This window comes from Vulpes lagopus, chromosome 12 (genome assembly GCF_018345385.1).
Source record: "Vulpes lagopus strain Blue_001 chromosome 12, ASM1834538v1, whole genome shotgun sequence".
Taxonomy (NCBI): domain Eukaryota; kingdom Metazoa; phylum Chordata; class Mammalia; order Carnivora; family Canidae; genus Vulpes; species Vulpes lagopus.
The window spans coordinates 54,090,877-54,108,006 of record NC_054835.1 but is presented as its reverse complement, the minus strand read 5'-3'; the positions used below and the strand labels follow the sequence as shown (position 1 = coordinate 54,108,006).

The 17,130-nt window shown below is 58.7% G+C and overlaps 1 protein-coding gene across 1 annotated transcript in view; it reads right to left on the bottom strand.

Moving 5' to 3' along the window:
* Nucleotides 1–618: 618 nt before the first annotated feature.
* The window catches only part of TTYH2 (tweety family member 2), a 36,706-nt gene continuing 20,194 nt past the window's right edge, over nt 619–17,130 (bottom strand). The window contains exons 5-14 of the mRNA XM_041726261.1: nt 15,132–15,227; nt 14,512–14,584; nt 10,670–10,739; nt 10,350–10,405; nt 9,994–10,086; nt 9,667–9,759; nt 8,018–8,160; nt 7,163–7,348; nt 6,665–6,743; nt 619–2,588 (exon numbers count right to left, since the gene is read on the bottom strand). Of these exons, the coding sequence (XP_041582195.1) occupies nt 2,508–2,588; nt 6,665–6,743; nt 7,163–7,348; nt 8,018–8,160; nt 9,667–9,759; nt 9,994–10,086; nt 10,350–10,405; nt 10,670–10,739; nt 14,512–14,584; nt 15,132–15,227 (970 nt within the window). The 3' untranslated portion in view covers nt 619–2,507. The remainder of the gene's footprint in view (nt 2,589–6,664; nt 6,744–7,162; nt 7,349–8,017; nt 8,161–9,666; nt 9,760–9,993; nt 10,087–10,349; nt 10,406–10,669; nt 10,740–14,511; nt 14,585–15,131; nt 15,228–17,130) is intronic.

Sequence of the window (17,130 nt, the reverse complement as noted above, 5' to 3'; positions counted from 1 at the left end):
CTCTTGGTGTCCTGAGACGAGAGAGAAAGGCACCAGTCCTGCTAGATGGGGTGGGGTCAACATTCCTACTTCAGAAACGCCCTAGTTCTGACACTCAGCTTTGAGCCTGTTGTATCAGGTCTCAAGTGCTCCAAAGGATGCCTAAGCTGCTCCCTTCAGGAAGTTCCTTGAAATGCAGTTGATTCTGGGAGCCTAGGCTGCTGTGCAGAAGAGTAAACAGGGTGTAGGGCCACAGGCACAGAGTTGGTGTCTGCCCTGCGCAAAGGGTACAGAGCATCTCAGGTGCCCCTGCCCAGAGAGCCCCCCATGGAGACACAACTTCGGCACAGAGTGCAGCAAAGAAAGACCCACGGGAAAGCTGGGTGAGCCAGCAACCTCACATCTCACCTGGGGGATGTGACCACTGCCCCAACCCCATAGAATTGTACAGAGATGCCCGGCTTGGGCTCTGGGTTGGACACCTGGGCTCCGCTGCTTGCTCCAAGTCCTGTCTTTTAGTTTTTGCACTGCAATCAGCCCAATCTGCAGAGAAGCCCTCCCTCCCATAACCCAGCCTGCAGGGAGCTTGCGGCACTCCCGTTATTTCCCGCTGCGGAGGAAGTCAGACGAGAGCGCACATTTTAGTACAAGTGGTTTATTTCTCCCCAGGTGAGGGCGCACATGCATCAAGCAGAGGTGTGCCCACCTGGCTCCTTCAGGAACTACCCAAAGGATTCTAGTTTAGTTTATACGCATTCAAAACAACTCTACAGTCGCCAACAACAAAATGTTAAGAAGCAACATCTCGACGTCGCGGAGTTCCTATTTGCGTGCGACGTGGCCATACACAGATACGTTTATGGTACACGGTACATACAGGTTAACGCAGGTGAGGCAAGAGTCCAGGCTGCCCTATGGCCCTCTTCTGTCGTAGAGGTGTGGCTGGGCACTGAGAGCTGCTCTGCTGTCAGTGTCCTGATGGGAAAGTGGCTCTTTGAAAATGGAAATGGAGCCCTCGTTCCCAGCCAGGTCACCTCGTGTCCCTGGTTTTGGGTGTGCAAGCCTGCGTGGGCTTCCGTGCTGTGCACTCCAAGTTGCCAGGAGATTAGAAGCACCAGAGACCCTAACCCTGGATCCTCAGCAGGCAGGATGGTGGGTCATTTCCTCCTGGCCAATAAGCTACTTCTCATGGAGCAAGTGGAGCTCAGGGGGCCCAGGACAACGGGATGGAATGGGATTAAGGAAGAGGCCCGTCTCAGGGCAAGACACAACCACCGTCCCACTTTGCTAAAACCTTTAAGACAAACTTGCCTGAAGACATAAGGGAGGGGACATTCACTTGGGCAGCCCCCAGGACAGGAGAGTGCGTTCAGTTGTCCCTCTAAGCTTTTCTGTCCTAAAGGGCCTCCCTCCTTGAACATGATGAACCCACATCCCCACCAAGCAGCAGCTCGGGACAGCATGTCTCATGGGTCTCTACTTTGTTTATAAATCTTCCCTTCCTTCAGATCCATAAAGAACTGGCTGATGCCAGCAAAATCTGCAAAGCAATGGCATACAACCCACGGGTAAGGAATGAGCCCTACATCTATTGTAAAAACTGGATGCACTAGGAGTTTCAATTCTTTGGATAATCAAAATATTCAAAACACTGGGTGGGGGGAGGGAGAGTTAGTGTCGCTTTCAAAGTGTCTATTAATACCTGAGACTGTCCCTATCTGTAGTGAACAAACTCACAGCATTGATTCTGGAATGGAGAGGCGGCGGAGGGTGGTGGGAGAGGGGTAGAAGGTGGCAGCTGTTGCCCACGTCCCCACAGGGTCTCACTGTGGAAGCCTGCCAGGGATGCAGCCATGGTCCCCGGCCCTGGGGCCACCCACCGCACAGCTCCCCAGCACCTTCCCTCTGTGGTCCAGGGAGGGTCCGTCTGGCTTGACAGTGTCCCATTGTATCAGAGACATCACCTGCCTTAAAGCCATCTCCTGATCAGCCCGTCCACCTTTACCTGCAGGGAAACGCTGCCCACCAGCCATGCAGCCGGGAGGAGAGAGGGGACTCGGAGACAATGGTCACCTGGACCCGCGGGCCAGGCTTGCGGGAGCCAGAGGCCTGGCAATGAGATCCGGGAGGACCTACATCTCAGGTGATGCCCGACCTGGCCCCTCCTCGATGCCAGCCCCCACCTGGTGAGGGAGAGGATGTAGAGGTGAGCAGAACCAGGCTCCCAGCTTCAGCTTGGCCAAGCACCTGGGGGCATTTCTGGCGTGGACAGGAGGGCGAAGAGGGAGAGGCTGGCCCGAGTCACGGGTCTTCTGTCTGCCTGGGCTTTCGGTCGGGAATCTCAGCTGAGCTCAGGTCGATACCCCCGCATCGCTGACGCTCCTCCGCAGCCCGAGAGCCTGCCAATCCCGTGGGCCGGCGCCCAGTCTCCAGACGCCTTTGGTTTCTATTAAAGAAACGCAGCTCGCGTTGGCCTTCATTCAAAACCAAACCGGCTCGGGGAGGCAGGCACCTCTGCAGACAGGGTGTTAGGCTGGAAACTCATTGCCGTAGTGTCTCAGGTGCTCGTCCGCCACGGACAGGTAGGTGGCCCTCATGCTGGGGGAATACTGTGCGAGAGAAGGAAGGGGTCGGGTCAGGGGTGGCCGCACGGGACCTTGCACCAGACCCCGGGCTAGCGAGAGTGCGGGAGCTCCCCGGGGACTGGGGGCAAGGCGGGTCTCTATCACAGGCGTTGTGGGAGCACTAGAGTGGCTTGGCCAAGGCTTCGTTGCTGGCCATGCCTCCAGTCCTGGGCCACCCGGACACCTGGCTCCCAGCCTCAAGTGCAAGACGCCCACAGGCCAGCCACCCTCCCTCCGCTATGGCAGCCACGTCCACTTCGGGGCCCACCACCAGCACCCGGGATGGCGTCAGGTGGTCCAGTGCACTGGGGAGCCTGCCTAGCGAGTAGGCCAAGGGCACGGGCCCACGGACTCAGAGACCCACATTCAAATCCCAGTGACCCAGTGATGCATCTTCCTCATCCCAGGACCTTGGCTCGGGCTCTCCACCCTCTGCCAGCCTCAGGTGCCTCCTCCGCAAAAGGGACCTGAGCGCCCTCAGCAGTTGCAGGGCAAGGACGGGATGCTAGCAAACGGGCGACGCCCCTCGCACGGCGGTTCTCAAACTCGGCTGTGCATCACAAACACCTGGGAGCCTAAAAAAATCTTGATGCCCCGGCCATGCCCACCAGTATTTTTTTTATTGAGGCCAAACCCACACCGCATGAACTTCAACATCTTAAGGTGCCACCAGCATTTTTTTTTTTAAAGTTCTTCCAAATGCAGCCGAGTTGGAGAAGCAGTGACCTAACACAAAGTAAGTTCTGAGCGCAGGCTAGCTACGGCTCTGGGCAGAGATGGGGCTTCCCACGTGCCCACAGTTCACATCCCAGGACCTGATTCTGCATTTTGAACGAGCGCCAGATGCTGCTGGTCTGATGACGTGGAATAGCAGGGTTCAGCAGGACCCAAGTGTCTCCTGGCCAGAGGCAAGTTTTGGGGGGTCCAGGTCTAGGCCATTGACACCAGAGGAGGAACACATGCTCCAGCTAGCGAGGGCTTGGAGGTGGGTGCTAAGGCTCTGCAACCCAAAGGTTCACAACCAGGGGTTTTGTCCCCAGGGACATCTGGCAATGTCTGAAGGCATTTTTGGTTATCCCAACTGGTGGCTAGGGAGCAGGGGAGCCACCAATATCAGACAGGTAGTGGCCAGGGAGGTAGCTGAACATCCTGCAGTGCCCAGGGCAGCCCTGTCCCCTAGAATGACCGGCCCATCAATAGCGTGGAGGGTGAGGAAGCCTGTATCAGACTGACGTTCTCCCCGGGGGCTTCCCAGACCTTCAGAACACGTTGGAAACGCTCCACCCCAGATTTCCTGGGGACCAGGAGCCCGTGTTGCAACAAGTCCTCAGATGATTCTGACACACACGCATGTGTGAGCGTCTCCTTGAAGTACTATTCCCCAAACTTCCCAGATGATGAAGATCACTGGCTGCTTGATACACTTAGAACTTCCCAGGTGTCGCCCCGGATCGTCCACTTCAGCGAGCCTAGAGTCCCGGTACTGATATTCTTAATAATTGCCTGGGTCACTTTTGCCCGCCAAGTCTAGGACATGGTGCCTGAGAGGACACGAGGGCTTTCTCGAAGGGAGAGCTGGGGAGAGGCGCATTTCCAGCCAATGGGACAGGCACAGCTATCACCCCCGTAGTGAAATCCCCGTCTGTGCCAGAGATGCGGCTGGCAGAGGGAGGGACCCATCCAAATGTGAGATGTGCCACTTGCCGAGTACTGAGGAGTGTTTAGAGCAGGTGCAGGGGGAGGGCAGGGAGAGCCAGCTGTGCCATCTATGGGGGTGAACATCCCACCCTCATGCTGGGGGTTGTGGTCAGCACCACCTGCCGATGCCTCTGCACCCCTTGCATGGCAGGTGATGGTGGGGAGGGTTCCTCCCTGGGGCAAGTAGAGCTGGGTGGGGCAGGGCAGCCAACTCTGAAGCAGTGAGAGTTCCTGAGCAGGTCTGAACTCTGGGGAGGAGAGGGACTCTGTCCTTGAGCCTTGCAAATAAGGTTAGCTCTCGATTATCTCCGCTAATGGCAGGGAGAGTGGCCTGGATCTTTCAAAACAGAAGGTAATCCAAAAACCATTTGTATTTGGCATCCCAGTGCACGGAGTGATTCTTCATGCACAGCAGCAGATTTCCCCCTAATTATGCTTCGCTCAGATTATTATTAAAATCAATCTGCATTCCTGGGCCTGCAGCAGCTGGTAGCAGGAGAAGGAACCCAGGAGGCATCTGGGTAGAGAAAGCCAGGGTGGGAATGTAAAATGTTGGCTCTGACAGTCCACTGTCCCTTCCTGAGGACCCCAGGACTCAAGAGCTGGGCCTGGGTCTGGGGCTGTGCGGCTAAGGAGAGCAGGGGACGTGCTCTGGGCAAAACCCAGCAAGATGGGGTGATGGTGGGAAAGAAGGGGGACTGGTCAGGGTGGGGTCTCTCACTACGGCACTGGAGACAAGTGGGGCTGGATCTTTGTGGTCAGGATGTGGTGTGTGCGGAAGGATGCTGAGCAGCATCCCTGGCCTCTACCTGCTAGGTGCTCATAGCACCTGCCCCTCCAACTGTGACAATCAAAAATGCCTACAGACAGGCCAAGTGTCACCTGGGGGCCAAACAGCCCTGGTGTGAAAACCCTGCTCAGAGGTGGCTCACGTGCCACCTGCTGCACCGGACCTCCTCAGATTCCACAGACCAGGAAGGTCAGCTCCTCCCTCCAGGCCCTAAAGCACTTATCCCAAGGGCCTCCCCCCTGCAGGTCAGACAGGTGCTTGTGAGACACTGATTAGGTCTCCACCTCTTTCCCAGGAGCACCATCTGTGTTTGGGGCTGACTCACTGGATGCAAGGATCCTGGTTTTCAGGGCCCGGGCACGTCCTGCAGTCCCCAGCGCTTCTAGCTCAGCAGCTGGACGGCCCCTTCCAAACCCCCTGAATTCACATGCCTCGTGTCTGGCCAGGTGGAGGCAGGGGCGCCTCCCCAACAGATGCTGAGGACTCTGCTGCGAACCTCTCCCCATCGCAGACTCCTGGACTTGCTCTCTGCTCCCTTCCCACCCCCACATCTTATAAATGCCTTAGCTTGTGGAGAAGGTGGGGTGGGAGGAGGGGGTAAAACAAGCAGCTCCCATTTAGAGCATCTACGGCACCACCACACACACACACACACACACACACACACACAGTCATCGAAATTCCCCCCACAGTGAGGTGTGTGCTGTTACCATCCCCCTTCTACAGTGGGGAAACTGAGGCACACAGAGGCGACATGCTTGTCCAAGGTCACAGGGGTCATAAGCAACGAGCTGGGTGTGAACCCAGGCATTTGGTACCGGAGTCTGTGTCCTTGAACTGCACGGTCTCCTGTCTCCACGTCTCCTCCTGTCTCCTCTGGGAGAGGACAAAGCCTTTTCTCGGCAACGCCACCCCCTCATGCCACCAGCTCCTGCCCCGGCCCGGCGTCTCTGTTCCCTGGCTGGAGGAAGGCTGGTGTCCCAGCTGCCACCCCATAGCCCAGGGGGTCGAGGGGTTAAAGGCGACCCAAAGCCGAGCCATTTCCCTAGAGCAAACAGGGATGCACTCCTTCTTTAGATTATTTCCTTCAGCAAACATCACTGCAAATGATTTCTCTGTCCCTCTGAGATGTATATAAACCTTCTTATAGGCTAAACCAGGCTCTTGCCAGCTTTACGATCCGGGAACGTTTTCTTCAGGGCCTGGGAGCCATCTCATTGGAAGGTAAGCATCACGGAGGACTGTCCCCATCTCTGTGGCAACTAGCGACACTGAGGGCCACCCTAACCGGCAGGTGCTTACGATGGACTGGTGCGACACAGGTGCTGTGGAGTCTTGCTTGGGGACAGGCATGCACTGGGGTGAGCCTGCCTTGCTACGAGGTGAGCTTCCTGTCTGCCACGACCTTAGCAGACCGCCTGGGATGTGCACGGCAGCCTCGTCCAACAACAAACCTGTTTCATTTTTGTCTACCTTTGCAGAGGAGATTCAACGGGTGGGCAGGAGGGCTCATCTTTAATCATTTCTCCCACAAGGGCCATAGGTGTGATTTTGCCCTGAGAGCCCAGGTTACCGTGGGAGGAGGGGAGCCTCTTCCGATGAGCGGCACGTTCTCATAGCGTGGGTTCCCGCCGAAGAGCATGGCCTGGTTCCTGTGGGGCCGAGAGGAGAGCTCAGGACAGGGAGGCGTGGTGTGTGTGGGGACTGGGGTGCTCAGGTTGCTACAGGAGGGGCCCATGGGGGTGCAGGTGCAAGCTGGGAGAGGGAGATGGGCCAGGGAGGAGGTGTGGGCAGGAATATCCGGGAAAGAGCACTTGGGGAGGCCCAGGGGGGAAGCAGCAGACGGGGTGCCAGGGGCCAGAGCAGCACGGCCTGGAGAAATACAGCTTCTGGGGCCTGCGATTTGCCCTGAGTGTCTATGCTGGAAGGCCTGGCATCTACAGGGGGTTTCTCATCTGGCAGAGGTGCTGTCCTCAGAGCTAGCTCCCGGGGGGCTAGGCGGAGTGGCCCTGCCCTAGCCCCGACGTGTGGGGGCAGGTACAAGGGGAGACCCGGGGAGCCCCTGCCATACATGTACTCCGAGACCGGGGCGTTGGAGATGGTCTGAGCCGGGGGCTGCAGGCTGGTCTGGCTGCCCAGCCCGCTGCTGTAGCTGCAGAAGCTGCGAAGCTGCCCCCGAGGTGGGTTGTGAGCGGCGATGCGTCGGGCCTGGGGGTTGAAAGGGTCGTCACTGTCGATGTCGTCATAGTCTCTGTCCCTAGAACAACACACAGGACACAGCCGGCCATGAGGGCTGAGGCTTGGAGGCAGCGGGATCCTGGTCTGCTTCCCAGTCTTTGCTCCCAGGACTCTCTCTGGCCACACGTGTCCCTTTCAGGTGCCTGGAAAACACGGTCCTCTGCCCTGCCTCACACAGATCACTCCACCAGTTCCCAACTTCACGTCCCCTCCTCCAGGAAGTGCCCCCTGCTGACCCCGTCACACTGACCCTCCCTGCCCTGCTTCCTTTTGTCTGATCTACCCAGAGGCACTGAAATACCATCTCATCTCTACCTCCTCAATGAGAATGTAGGTGCCCCGCTAACAGTGCTACCACCTATCCTTCTTGCCCCTCCAGCACCCAGAGCCCTCATTATCTCACATGCACAAAGTCCTGCATGGAAAAGCGAACAAGCAGGGGGACACCAGGTTGTGGAATGACACACCGTCACCATTCTCAGCTCTGCTCCTGCCCTGGCCCCTTGGAATCTCCTTTTGGAGTCTGTCTGGACTCTTCCAGAAGCTTCTGCAGAAATCCAGCCAGCCCGTTCAGGCTGAATGCCTGGGTCCCCTGCTGCCATCGTTCGTCCCAGATTATCAGCTCCAGGCTGAGTCCCAGAGCAGAGCTTCCTGCATGTTCCCCTGGGGAAGCCCCCAGGCAGCCTACCTGGTGGTAAAGTGCTTCCAGGCCCGGGGCCCCGCACAGATCATGGTGGAGAAGGCCAGGGCAGCCAGGAGAGAGAAGAGGCCGAGGTAGAGCAAGCCCTCGATGCCATCATAGCAGATGCCAGCAAGGGCGTCCAGGTAGTCCTGCAGGAGAAGGACATGCAGCTGGAAGGCAGGTGGGGGCAGAGCCTGGGATCTGAGCTTGTCTCCGACACCCCCTGTCCCCAGGCCTGGGCCTGGGATCTCCTACCTTTCCCCATCCTGAGCCTTTTGTCCAGCCACTAAAGGTCCATACTATGGAACCCAACAGCAGGGGCTTCTTGGGTTCACTTCTTAAGCACGTGCTGACCACCTACTGTGCCATGAGGGTCAGCTCTGGGCATGACAGACACAGCTGCAGGGCGGGCGAGCCAGAAGACAGGTGACATTTAATCTAAGGCCAGCAAGGCAAGGAGTGGACTGTGCCTTGAGCAGATGAGGGAAGGAGACAAGCATGACTTGTTCAGGAAAGAAAAAAGGCCAGCAAGAGACAGGATGGAGTGGCGCCAGTTCCCACGAGGCCTTGTAGGCAGGTGAGCAGTTTGCATTTGATCAGAAGGTGACGGGATGTGAGGGAAGGGATGTGACCCAACTCACTTTTACAAAGACCGCTGTGTATGAAAGGTCATGGGAGGCAAGGGGGCAAGAGAAGGTGGAGGCCGTCAGGAGGCCGCGGCTGTCACCCAGGGGAGCAGGGTGGTGCTTGGATTGTGGCGGAAGTGGGGAGAGAAAAGTGGACGGATTCAAGATACGCCTGCGAGTCTAGATGCTAGGATCTGCTGAGGGACTGGATGTGGGAGGTGCAGAGGGGGAGAGAATAAACACACGTTCTCCGCTCTCAAGTCAGAATGGCAGGGTCCAAACCCAAGCCCTTGACTTGATGGCTCTGGAACCTTCAGTGAGCTACTTTATAGATCTATAGCTCTATATGTACGTATCTATCCATCCATCCACACATGCATACAGTTTCCTTATCTATAAAACTGCCCATGAAATAACATGTATTTCACGATATTAACTGTGACAACTAAGGATACAAACCGCCCAGAACAAGGTGAGCACCGAATCAAGTACTCAACAAATGGGAGCTGTGATCGTTATATGACCCTTCATGCTAAATCTGTATGGGATGTGAGAAGCGTCCACAAGGACTGGCTTACTGCTTGGGGCGGGGTGGGGGGCTCACATACACCCAGGTTATTCCCCGCATTAGAGGCTCTCTGGTATTCCGAACTCTTGGAGAAATGACCTGGCAATGAGCAGGGGATGTCCACATGCAGCCAGGTAGATGGACAGTTGACCAGATGGCTGGGAGTCTGGACAACTGGAGAATAGCCTCCTTCATGTATGTTGGGGTCCCCCAGTGTTCTAGAGTGAATCCTACCCCCATCCCTTGGTACCTTTCACTGACTCCCCTCATCTTAGCTACTACAGAGAAACAAGAAGCCAGACACCTCTTCTGCCTTCCTACTGTTTGGCTTCTGTGCCATGCCAGGGCCTTGTGCAAGGAGCCCAGGCAACCACTCTCCTAGCATCTCCTGGCTTCTGTCTGGGAAAATGTGGCGTGCCCGGGTGCCCCCACCCGCCTGCCACCCAGGGCCACCCAAGCACCTTGTGTAACCCTCGGCAATCCAGCATGGCTGTCAGCTGGTGAAGGCTGGACTCCGATGAGTTCAACAGGAGCTGGATCCCGAGCAGGTCTTTCTGAAGCAGGAGGAGGCAAACACGCAGAGAGGCCGAGACAGGCAGACAGTGAGCGGTGGGGGCGGGCTTGCGGACACAACCCCAGGCAGCAGCGTGTGCAAAGAGGCCAGGGAGCGCTCTCCACAGCCTGGCTCTGCAGAGCCCTGGAGCTCGGGAGGGGTGGGGAGGGTGGTCAGGGTCCAGCTGGGGCTCCCCCTCTTCCAGCACAGATGCTGTGGGAGGCAGCTGCCTTACCTCTGCCGTGGGGAAGAGGGGCACAGCAAACTGCAGCAGGCCGGCCACCTGGATCTGCATGGTGGTGAGCGAGCGCTGGAAGACGGTCAGTGCCTGGCCGGGAGACACCACAGCCCCGCCGTGAGGCTCCGCTTCCCAGAAGCTGTTCCCCGGCAGCCCTGCCCGATTCCTGCCCTTCCCCTCATCCCTCAGGTTGACAGCAGCACAGTCCTCAAAGTGTGGTCCCCAGACTAGCAGCGTCAGCCTCATCACGAAGGAAAAGGCACCCAGCCACCCCCCAGCTCACTGGTCGGTGCTGGGACCTGGGGTGCAGAGGAGGCTGTGGGCAGGGTGATGACCAGGCTGGGCGGGCGTACCTGCTGGAAGGGGCTGCTTCCACTCTGGCTGCAGTATAGGTAGTAGCGGGTCACCTCTGCAAGGCAAAGGTATCGGTGTCGGGCAGGAGCGCTCAAGCGACCGGGCCCTCACCCTCCTCAGTGGCCAAGCCAGTCCCCAAACCCCCCAAGGAGGCGCTTCTAACAATTGGCCCAGAGGTTCCCCCTCTTCCCCCCCAGACCTAAGGTGTGGGGGTTGGGGGACGGAGCGGGGACCACAGGGCTGAACGGTGTGGCCGGCCTAGGACCTGGTCTAAGTACCCGGAGCGGCTCTGACAGCAGAGGCTCCGAGGGTTCGTTACCTGTGCGGATCTGGCCCTCCGTGACGTTCAGGATGAAGGTGTCGGGAGCTGAGCAGAAGTCACTGGTGCCCTGAGCCAAGGAGAGATGGGGAGCGGTGGAAGAAAGTTCTGACACCAGCACCCTGCGGGGAGCTGGCGCCTTCAGGCCCCACGGTTTGGATCCCCGTTCCGTCCTCCTTGGGCTTGAATCCTGGCCCTGCCCCTTCCTAGCTCAGCCTCACTTACAACATGGAGAGAGAAATGCTACCCTCCCTGTGAATTAATCTAAGTAAAACACCCAGGAAGGCGAGTGTCGGAGAGCTCGCACTCTGCAGTGTTAGCCCTTACTCTGTGTCCGAACGATGCTTCTGGGACAGACCTCAGGGACCCGTGCACATTGCACAACGCGTGTGGGGGTGTTACTGCACCACGGGCCTCGTTCATCTCGGTTGTGTTTTTGGTCTTGTTGTTATCAAGCTCCACATGCTTTCAGGGTGTCGATTTATGAAGCATCCCCCCCTTCTTGCCCCAGACTCTCTTCCTAAAGAGTTATGTTGGCATTGAATCCATCTCTGGGCCTTTGGGTATGGGTCCTGCTCAGGATAAGATGGGGGATTGGGAAGACTGGGGGCTGGGGGTTAGGGGACGTAGGCTCCAGGCTCTGACAGTGACGAGCTGGAGGGCCTGGGCCCCACAGCATGGCCTGGAGAGGTGACTGCTAAGGGCCATGAGGGAGCTGGAGTCTGCCCTGGGATTGGTGGCAGCAGGGATGCCATCCCCTGAGCCAGGCCTGGGGGTGCAGTGGGACACCAGGTAAAGGGTCCCCCCCCCCCCATCTTTCAGAGCAGCCAGGGGAAGCTCTGGTCCTCCAACCTGTTCCTAGAACATGTGCCCTGCTCTAGCACATGCTCCCCAAGCAGGGGACCCCCCCTCCCCACAGCCCTCCACTGCGGGTGCCCCATCCTCCTTCGGAAGCGGCTGCCTCAGGCTTCCAGGCTCGAGCTTCACGCACTCATCTGCTGAGCGGATAAATACACATTTAGCACCTACTAGGTGCCACGTGCTGGTCCAGGCATGAGATACAGGGCAAGCTGTATCACGGTACTTATGGTCTAGAAAGGGTGTGTGTGTAGGGGGTGGGTTGGGGAATAAAGTGCTGCTCTAGGTCCAGAGCTCTCGCAGAGCCACGTCTGCACAAGCACGCACACACCTACACCTGCGCTCACACCCAACCATGTGCTCAGGACCCGGGGAGAATTGCTCCACATGCAAATCACTCACCTATATCCATGAGATTGACTTATCACTACAGATCAGAGCCACTGTACCAGCAGGCCCGGGGATGCACCCCTACCCCTGTGGCTGGAGTGGCAAAGAGTGGGGAGTCAGACCTGAGTGGGGGAAGGGAGGCTGCCAGCCTGGCCTGGGTCACGGCCCCCAAAGTTTGGGGTCCAAAGAGCAACAAGAGGCCCCTGTCAGAGAGGCTCCCCTGGGGATGTGGCCTCCCACCCCACTCAGGCAGGTCTGTCTTCCAGACCCTTCAGTGAGGATACAACTTTGCTGTCAGTGTAGAGAAAGGCCCCTGTGTGCACTACTCACAGTGGGGACCAGGGAAGAGGCAGGGGCACTGAGCACAGGCAGAGAAGCCCAGTGTCCAGCCCAGCTGAGCCGGCTCCAGAGAGCAGAGGTGACCGTCTGCAGGGGTCCCCTGCGCCCCTCACATAACGACCTAGATGTGTGGCAAGCAAACCAACGAGGTTCCTGCTTATTGAACATCTCCCATACGCCTCCCGGGGGTTAACTGACCCACCTCATCCATCAACAATCCTTGAAGGCAAGAGCTACCCTTCTCCCCATTTCACACTTGAGGAAACTGAGGTCTGGGGAGCATCAGGATTTTCCTGGGGGCCCCCACTGGGGCAGCGGGCGGCCGGGGGGCAGGGTATGTGGAACAGGCAGGAGGTTCCAGAGGCCACCCTCCTACCTCCCTAGGGGGACTCAGTGAAGTGGGTCTGGCCTCCCCCTCAGTGGCTGGATTTGCGGGGAACGTTCTGCTCGGGTGCCCCGTGTGCCTGGATGACCCCTCCCCCCTGCCCCCAGCCCCCATGGCCCCCTTCCTTCTTCCCTGGTGCTTTCTCCCCTCTCAGCCCTCAGCCCCTCCCCACGTCGGGTGGTTAAGCGGGTGGGCAGCACAGCACGGCTGGGGGGGCCAAAGCCCAGAGCTCAGCTCCCCAAGCTCCCATTGGGAGCAGATGCTCAGGGGCACAGCTCCTTCCTGGAGGGGACAGGGAAGGGATGGGGAGGGAGGGCTCAGCGGCTGTGCTCCTCTGTGCTCAGGCCCCACAGCTCTGGAGAGAGCAGGCCTCCCAGGGCAGGGCCAGCGGGACCACACAAAAGCTCCCACAGCAGCCTGTGCCGGCGGCCTCCCGCCCCGCTCGTCCTCACCCCGCTCCCCATTAGGATGCAGCACGGTCCGCGGCCCTCTCAAAGGCGCATTCAGCTCCCTCACAACACTCTCACACAGGCCTGACTCAACAATTAGGGAAATGGCCTTCGTCGCCAGGCCAGCGCTGGCAGCCCTGGGGCGCCCAGCTGGGAGATGAAATCGCCCCTGGTCTCCCTGAACACTGGAGCCAGGGGAGAGGGAGAAGGCCCCGCTGGGCGGGAGCTGTCTCCCAACGGGCAGCTCAAGGCAGCAAGCTGGAAGCCTCCACCTCTTCCAGAAGGCAGAGCTGCCCGAGGCGCAGGAGAGCCCCCCCCAGAAAGCTTGCCTTGTGCAAGCTTCCCTGTGCTCACACTTGTCCCCAGAAGGGAGGCTGTCGGCCAGGCAGCTGTGCCTGTTGCTCTAGCCAGCAGCTGCTCCCTGGACTATGGACCCGCGCAGCTCCTGACCACGACAGGATGCTCTGATGTGACCTGGGGCCTCCCCTCCTGCCCTTCCCTGCATCTGGAGGGGCCCCAGCCCTTGGGACGTAGGCTCATGCCTGTCTAGTTCTCCCTCAGGCAGGGGTTCCCTGAAACCCCCTGGTAAATCCTGGCCACCCCCTCACTCACACACACGCAGCATGCACCTCTGTGGTATCCATTCACACACGTCACAGTGATCTGTGTACATGTCTCTCTCCTGCAGGCTCAGACTATGTCAAGGTGTCCTGCTGGCACCTGGATCCTTGGGCACCTGGCACCACTGAACATCACAGGGCCAGAGAGTCAGCTGAATGAATGACACGTGGACAGTTTAACCTGAGTGTCTGGTGCAGGGCAGACCAAACATACCCACATAGGAAGCTTTCCCCGGCTTGGGTGTTTTTTTTGAAAAAACACCCTCAGGCACCACATCCAGAAATACACACCATTGTGTCTCAGGCCATGTGTGTGAGCCCAAGGCGACGGGACGAAGGCAAGCTAAATGCCACATTCCAACATTCCCAGTGCCCAGGGAAGCTGGCCAAAGAGCGTGAGTCTGAAGCTTCTCTGGTTAGACCCTGCCCCTCCCCATCAGACCCGGTTCGTTCTTCACACCCAGAGAGGTCACCTGGCCATCCGAGCTTGGCCTTACAAGCAGCGGCTGGGAATGGGCCAATGGGGTGGGAAAGGAGTCAGGGATCAGGCGTCTTAGCTTGGCTTTGCCCCCAATACCTCATGATCTTGGGTAAGCCTCTTCCTTTCTCTGGGCCTCTGTCCCCATAGGAAGGGCAAGGGGGCTGGTGGGGGTGATCCAAGCCCCATCAGTTCCGAGATTCTAGGTTAGGGACAGAGACTGGAAGCTGGCCCTGCCCTGGGGGCTCTGGACAGGACACAACAACTTGCCACTGGAGAGACGGTCCTGGTCAGACCACCCCCCTACCCCCACCCCCACTCACCACTGCTGCAGCGCTGTCAGCGGCCAGAGACGTCCAGCTGAGGAACAGGCCCAGCACCCCACAGCACAGCATCCTAGGAGAGAGGCATAGCCAGTGGGATCCAGGCACAGGCTGGCAGGCGGGAACGCCAGAGGGCTGTCACCCCACCAACCTCTAGTGCCCTTCCTCCGAGACTCCATCCTGTCCTCCCCTGGCCCCTGAGACTCTTGCAGTGGCCCCTAATAGCAGCCTGCTGGGCAAGAGGCATAGAGCCCAGTGCCTGGAGCATAGGTTCCTAGGCCGGAGAGAAACAGCCCCGAGGGCACAAGCTATGGGGAGGTGTTGATTAGCGATCCTGAAGGCTCTAATGCTTGGGCCACATTCCTTCAGCTGCTTGGTGGTCAGGCCTCGGGGACGGTGGGGACACATGGAGACAAGCCCAGTCCTTGCTTGGTGACCAGATGGTAAGTCAATGGCTGCCGTCTCCCTCAGCTGGGGGCCAAGGAGGCGTCAGATGGTGGCTTCAGGCTGCTGCCCCCACCACCCTCCAAGCCTGGCCAGGCCCCCATCTCTCTATGATGGGGACACCATCACCCCACATGCTTGCCCGCCTCCCCGGCCCTGCAGGCGGGGATACTCACGAGGCCAAGAGACACCTGGAGCGCCTGGCCAGTCCCAGGCAGGCAATGAGGCAGATGACCAGGTCCAGGATGAAGAGCAGGAGGTAGGAAAGCCATCTGGGTGGATGGGCAGACAGTCAGGGGGAGGTGTCACCCCACCTGGTGCCCAGCGGGGAAGCCTGCACAGCAGCCCCCAGGCCCGCTTAACCCTTCGTTAGGACAAACTGCCCTGAGCCAGCAGCCGAGCAGAGGAGATGAGGCTGCGCCCCCCAATCTGCCTGGACAAAGGGGTCACACCGAGGATCTAAACCAGTACTGTCAGCTAGAACTCTGCAGTGACGGGCATGTCCTAGATCGCTGCACTGCCCACTGCCTCTGTCCCGGCCCACGTGTGGCTCTGGAGAATGGAGATATGGTTTGTGCAACAGAGACTTAATTTCTAATCTTAGCTGCTTTTGAGTAATTTAAATCCCAGTGCCGCATGTGGTAGTGGCCGCGCGCGCCGGACAGGGCAGGTCTATGTGGTCTCTCTGCAGCCTCCCAGCAGGCACTTCTTTGGAGCCTGGTTCCTGCTGCCTCGAGAACTCTCACCGGCGTCAGATCAGGCCTGACATTTATGCCCGCAGATCTCAGAAAGGCCCTAAGACGCCTGCTTCTGTGACGAAGGCTCAGCCTGGCCTCCCCGAGGCCTCCCGTCTTTCCCTCCAGCTGCCTGGACTCACCACTTAGGGCCTGTATATTCCTTTCACCAACATTTGTGTCAGGCATGGGGCTTAGCGCCAGGGGTGCCCAGATGCAGGGGTGGCGGGGGAGATCCTTCCCTGACCACCAGGGAGCTCAGGCCAGGGCATCCCGGGGTACCCCTCACGCCTCGGGCCCCCCACCCCCAGGGCTGCGTGGACAGGGAAAGGCAGTCACACACCCGCTGGCAGACCCCGACGAGCTGCCTCCCTCCCTTGGGACTCAGTTTCCAAACCTTTACTGCTGGGTAGAAGGCTACTTGCTCACTAAGTACAAAGGGTTGATAAGGCACGCAGTCGAGGGAGCTCCGAGTCCCTGCTTTCCTGTCCTCGAAAGCGCGGGCTGGGGAATCCAGAGTGCCTAAATCCAAAGGCGTTGAACCGAGCCCAAGCAAAGCCCTGGAAAGCCCTGGAGCTCCTTTCTCTTCTGCAGAGGATCCCCAGGGGTTCCTCAGAACTGAGCACCAGCCTCATCTTACAGCCCCACACTGCAGGGTCGGGAGGGGGGGCAAACAGAAGGGACCTCTCTAAGTCCCCAAAGAGGGAAGTCTTTGGACCCTCATTTTTTCTCTGGATCCAACTGCCAAATAAACCCATGGAGCCCTCCTCTCCAGTAATGGTTTCCTGCTCCATTAACAGCAGGGGGAAGGGGAGGAGTCTGGAGTGTGGGTGGGAGCAGGGTGGAGCTGGAAGTCCGAGGCTCCCAGAGGGAGGGGAGCACGCTGAGGCCACCTGGCAGCCAAGCCAGGTTCTTCCGGCCTTTATGAGTGGAGGCTGAGTGCCAAGAAAGGGTGCTAATCGAGACCCCTGACTCCTTGCCCAGAGAGGGGCAGGCCTGCTGCATGCAGGGGCTCCCAGGGCTGGAGCAGGGGGTGTGGGGGGATGTGCAGGGTCCTCCCGCCATCACGGAGCCAGTTTTCCTAGAATCAGAGTCAGGGCAGGAAGGGACCTCAGGATCCCATTTTGCAGCCACCAGGCACCTCTCAAATCCCTGGTTTCACATTTCAAGCCTAGAGGTTTCTCATTACCCCTCTCCCTGCTGCGCCCGTGGGCAGGAAATCAGGTTAGGAGTGCCTGCCTCTAACTCACTCTTCGAGATCGTGTTTCAATGCGTTTTCTCTGCATCCACACCTCGTGTTGTAAGGAGTTCCTGGAAACAGCTCTGCGAGGCGGATGTGTTTTCCCAGAGGAGCCCAGCAGTGATCCGAGATGTGTTTCTAACCAAGAACTTGGCTCCGGCAGGAGCTGCGCGAGGCCCTTACTCCCAAAGCTCTCCTGGA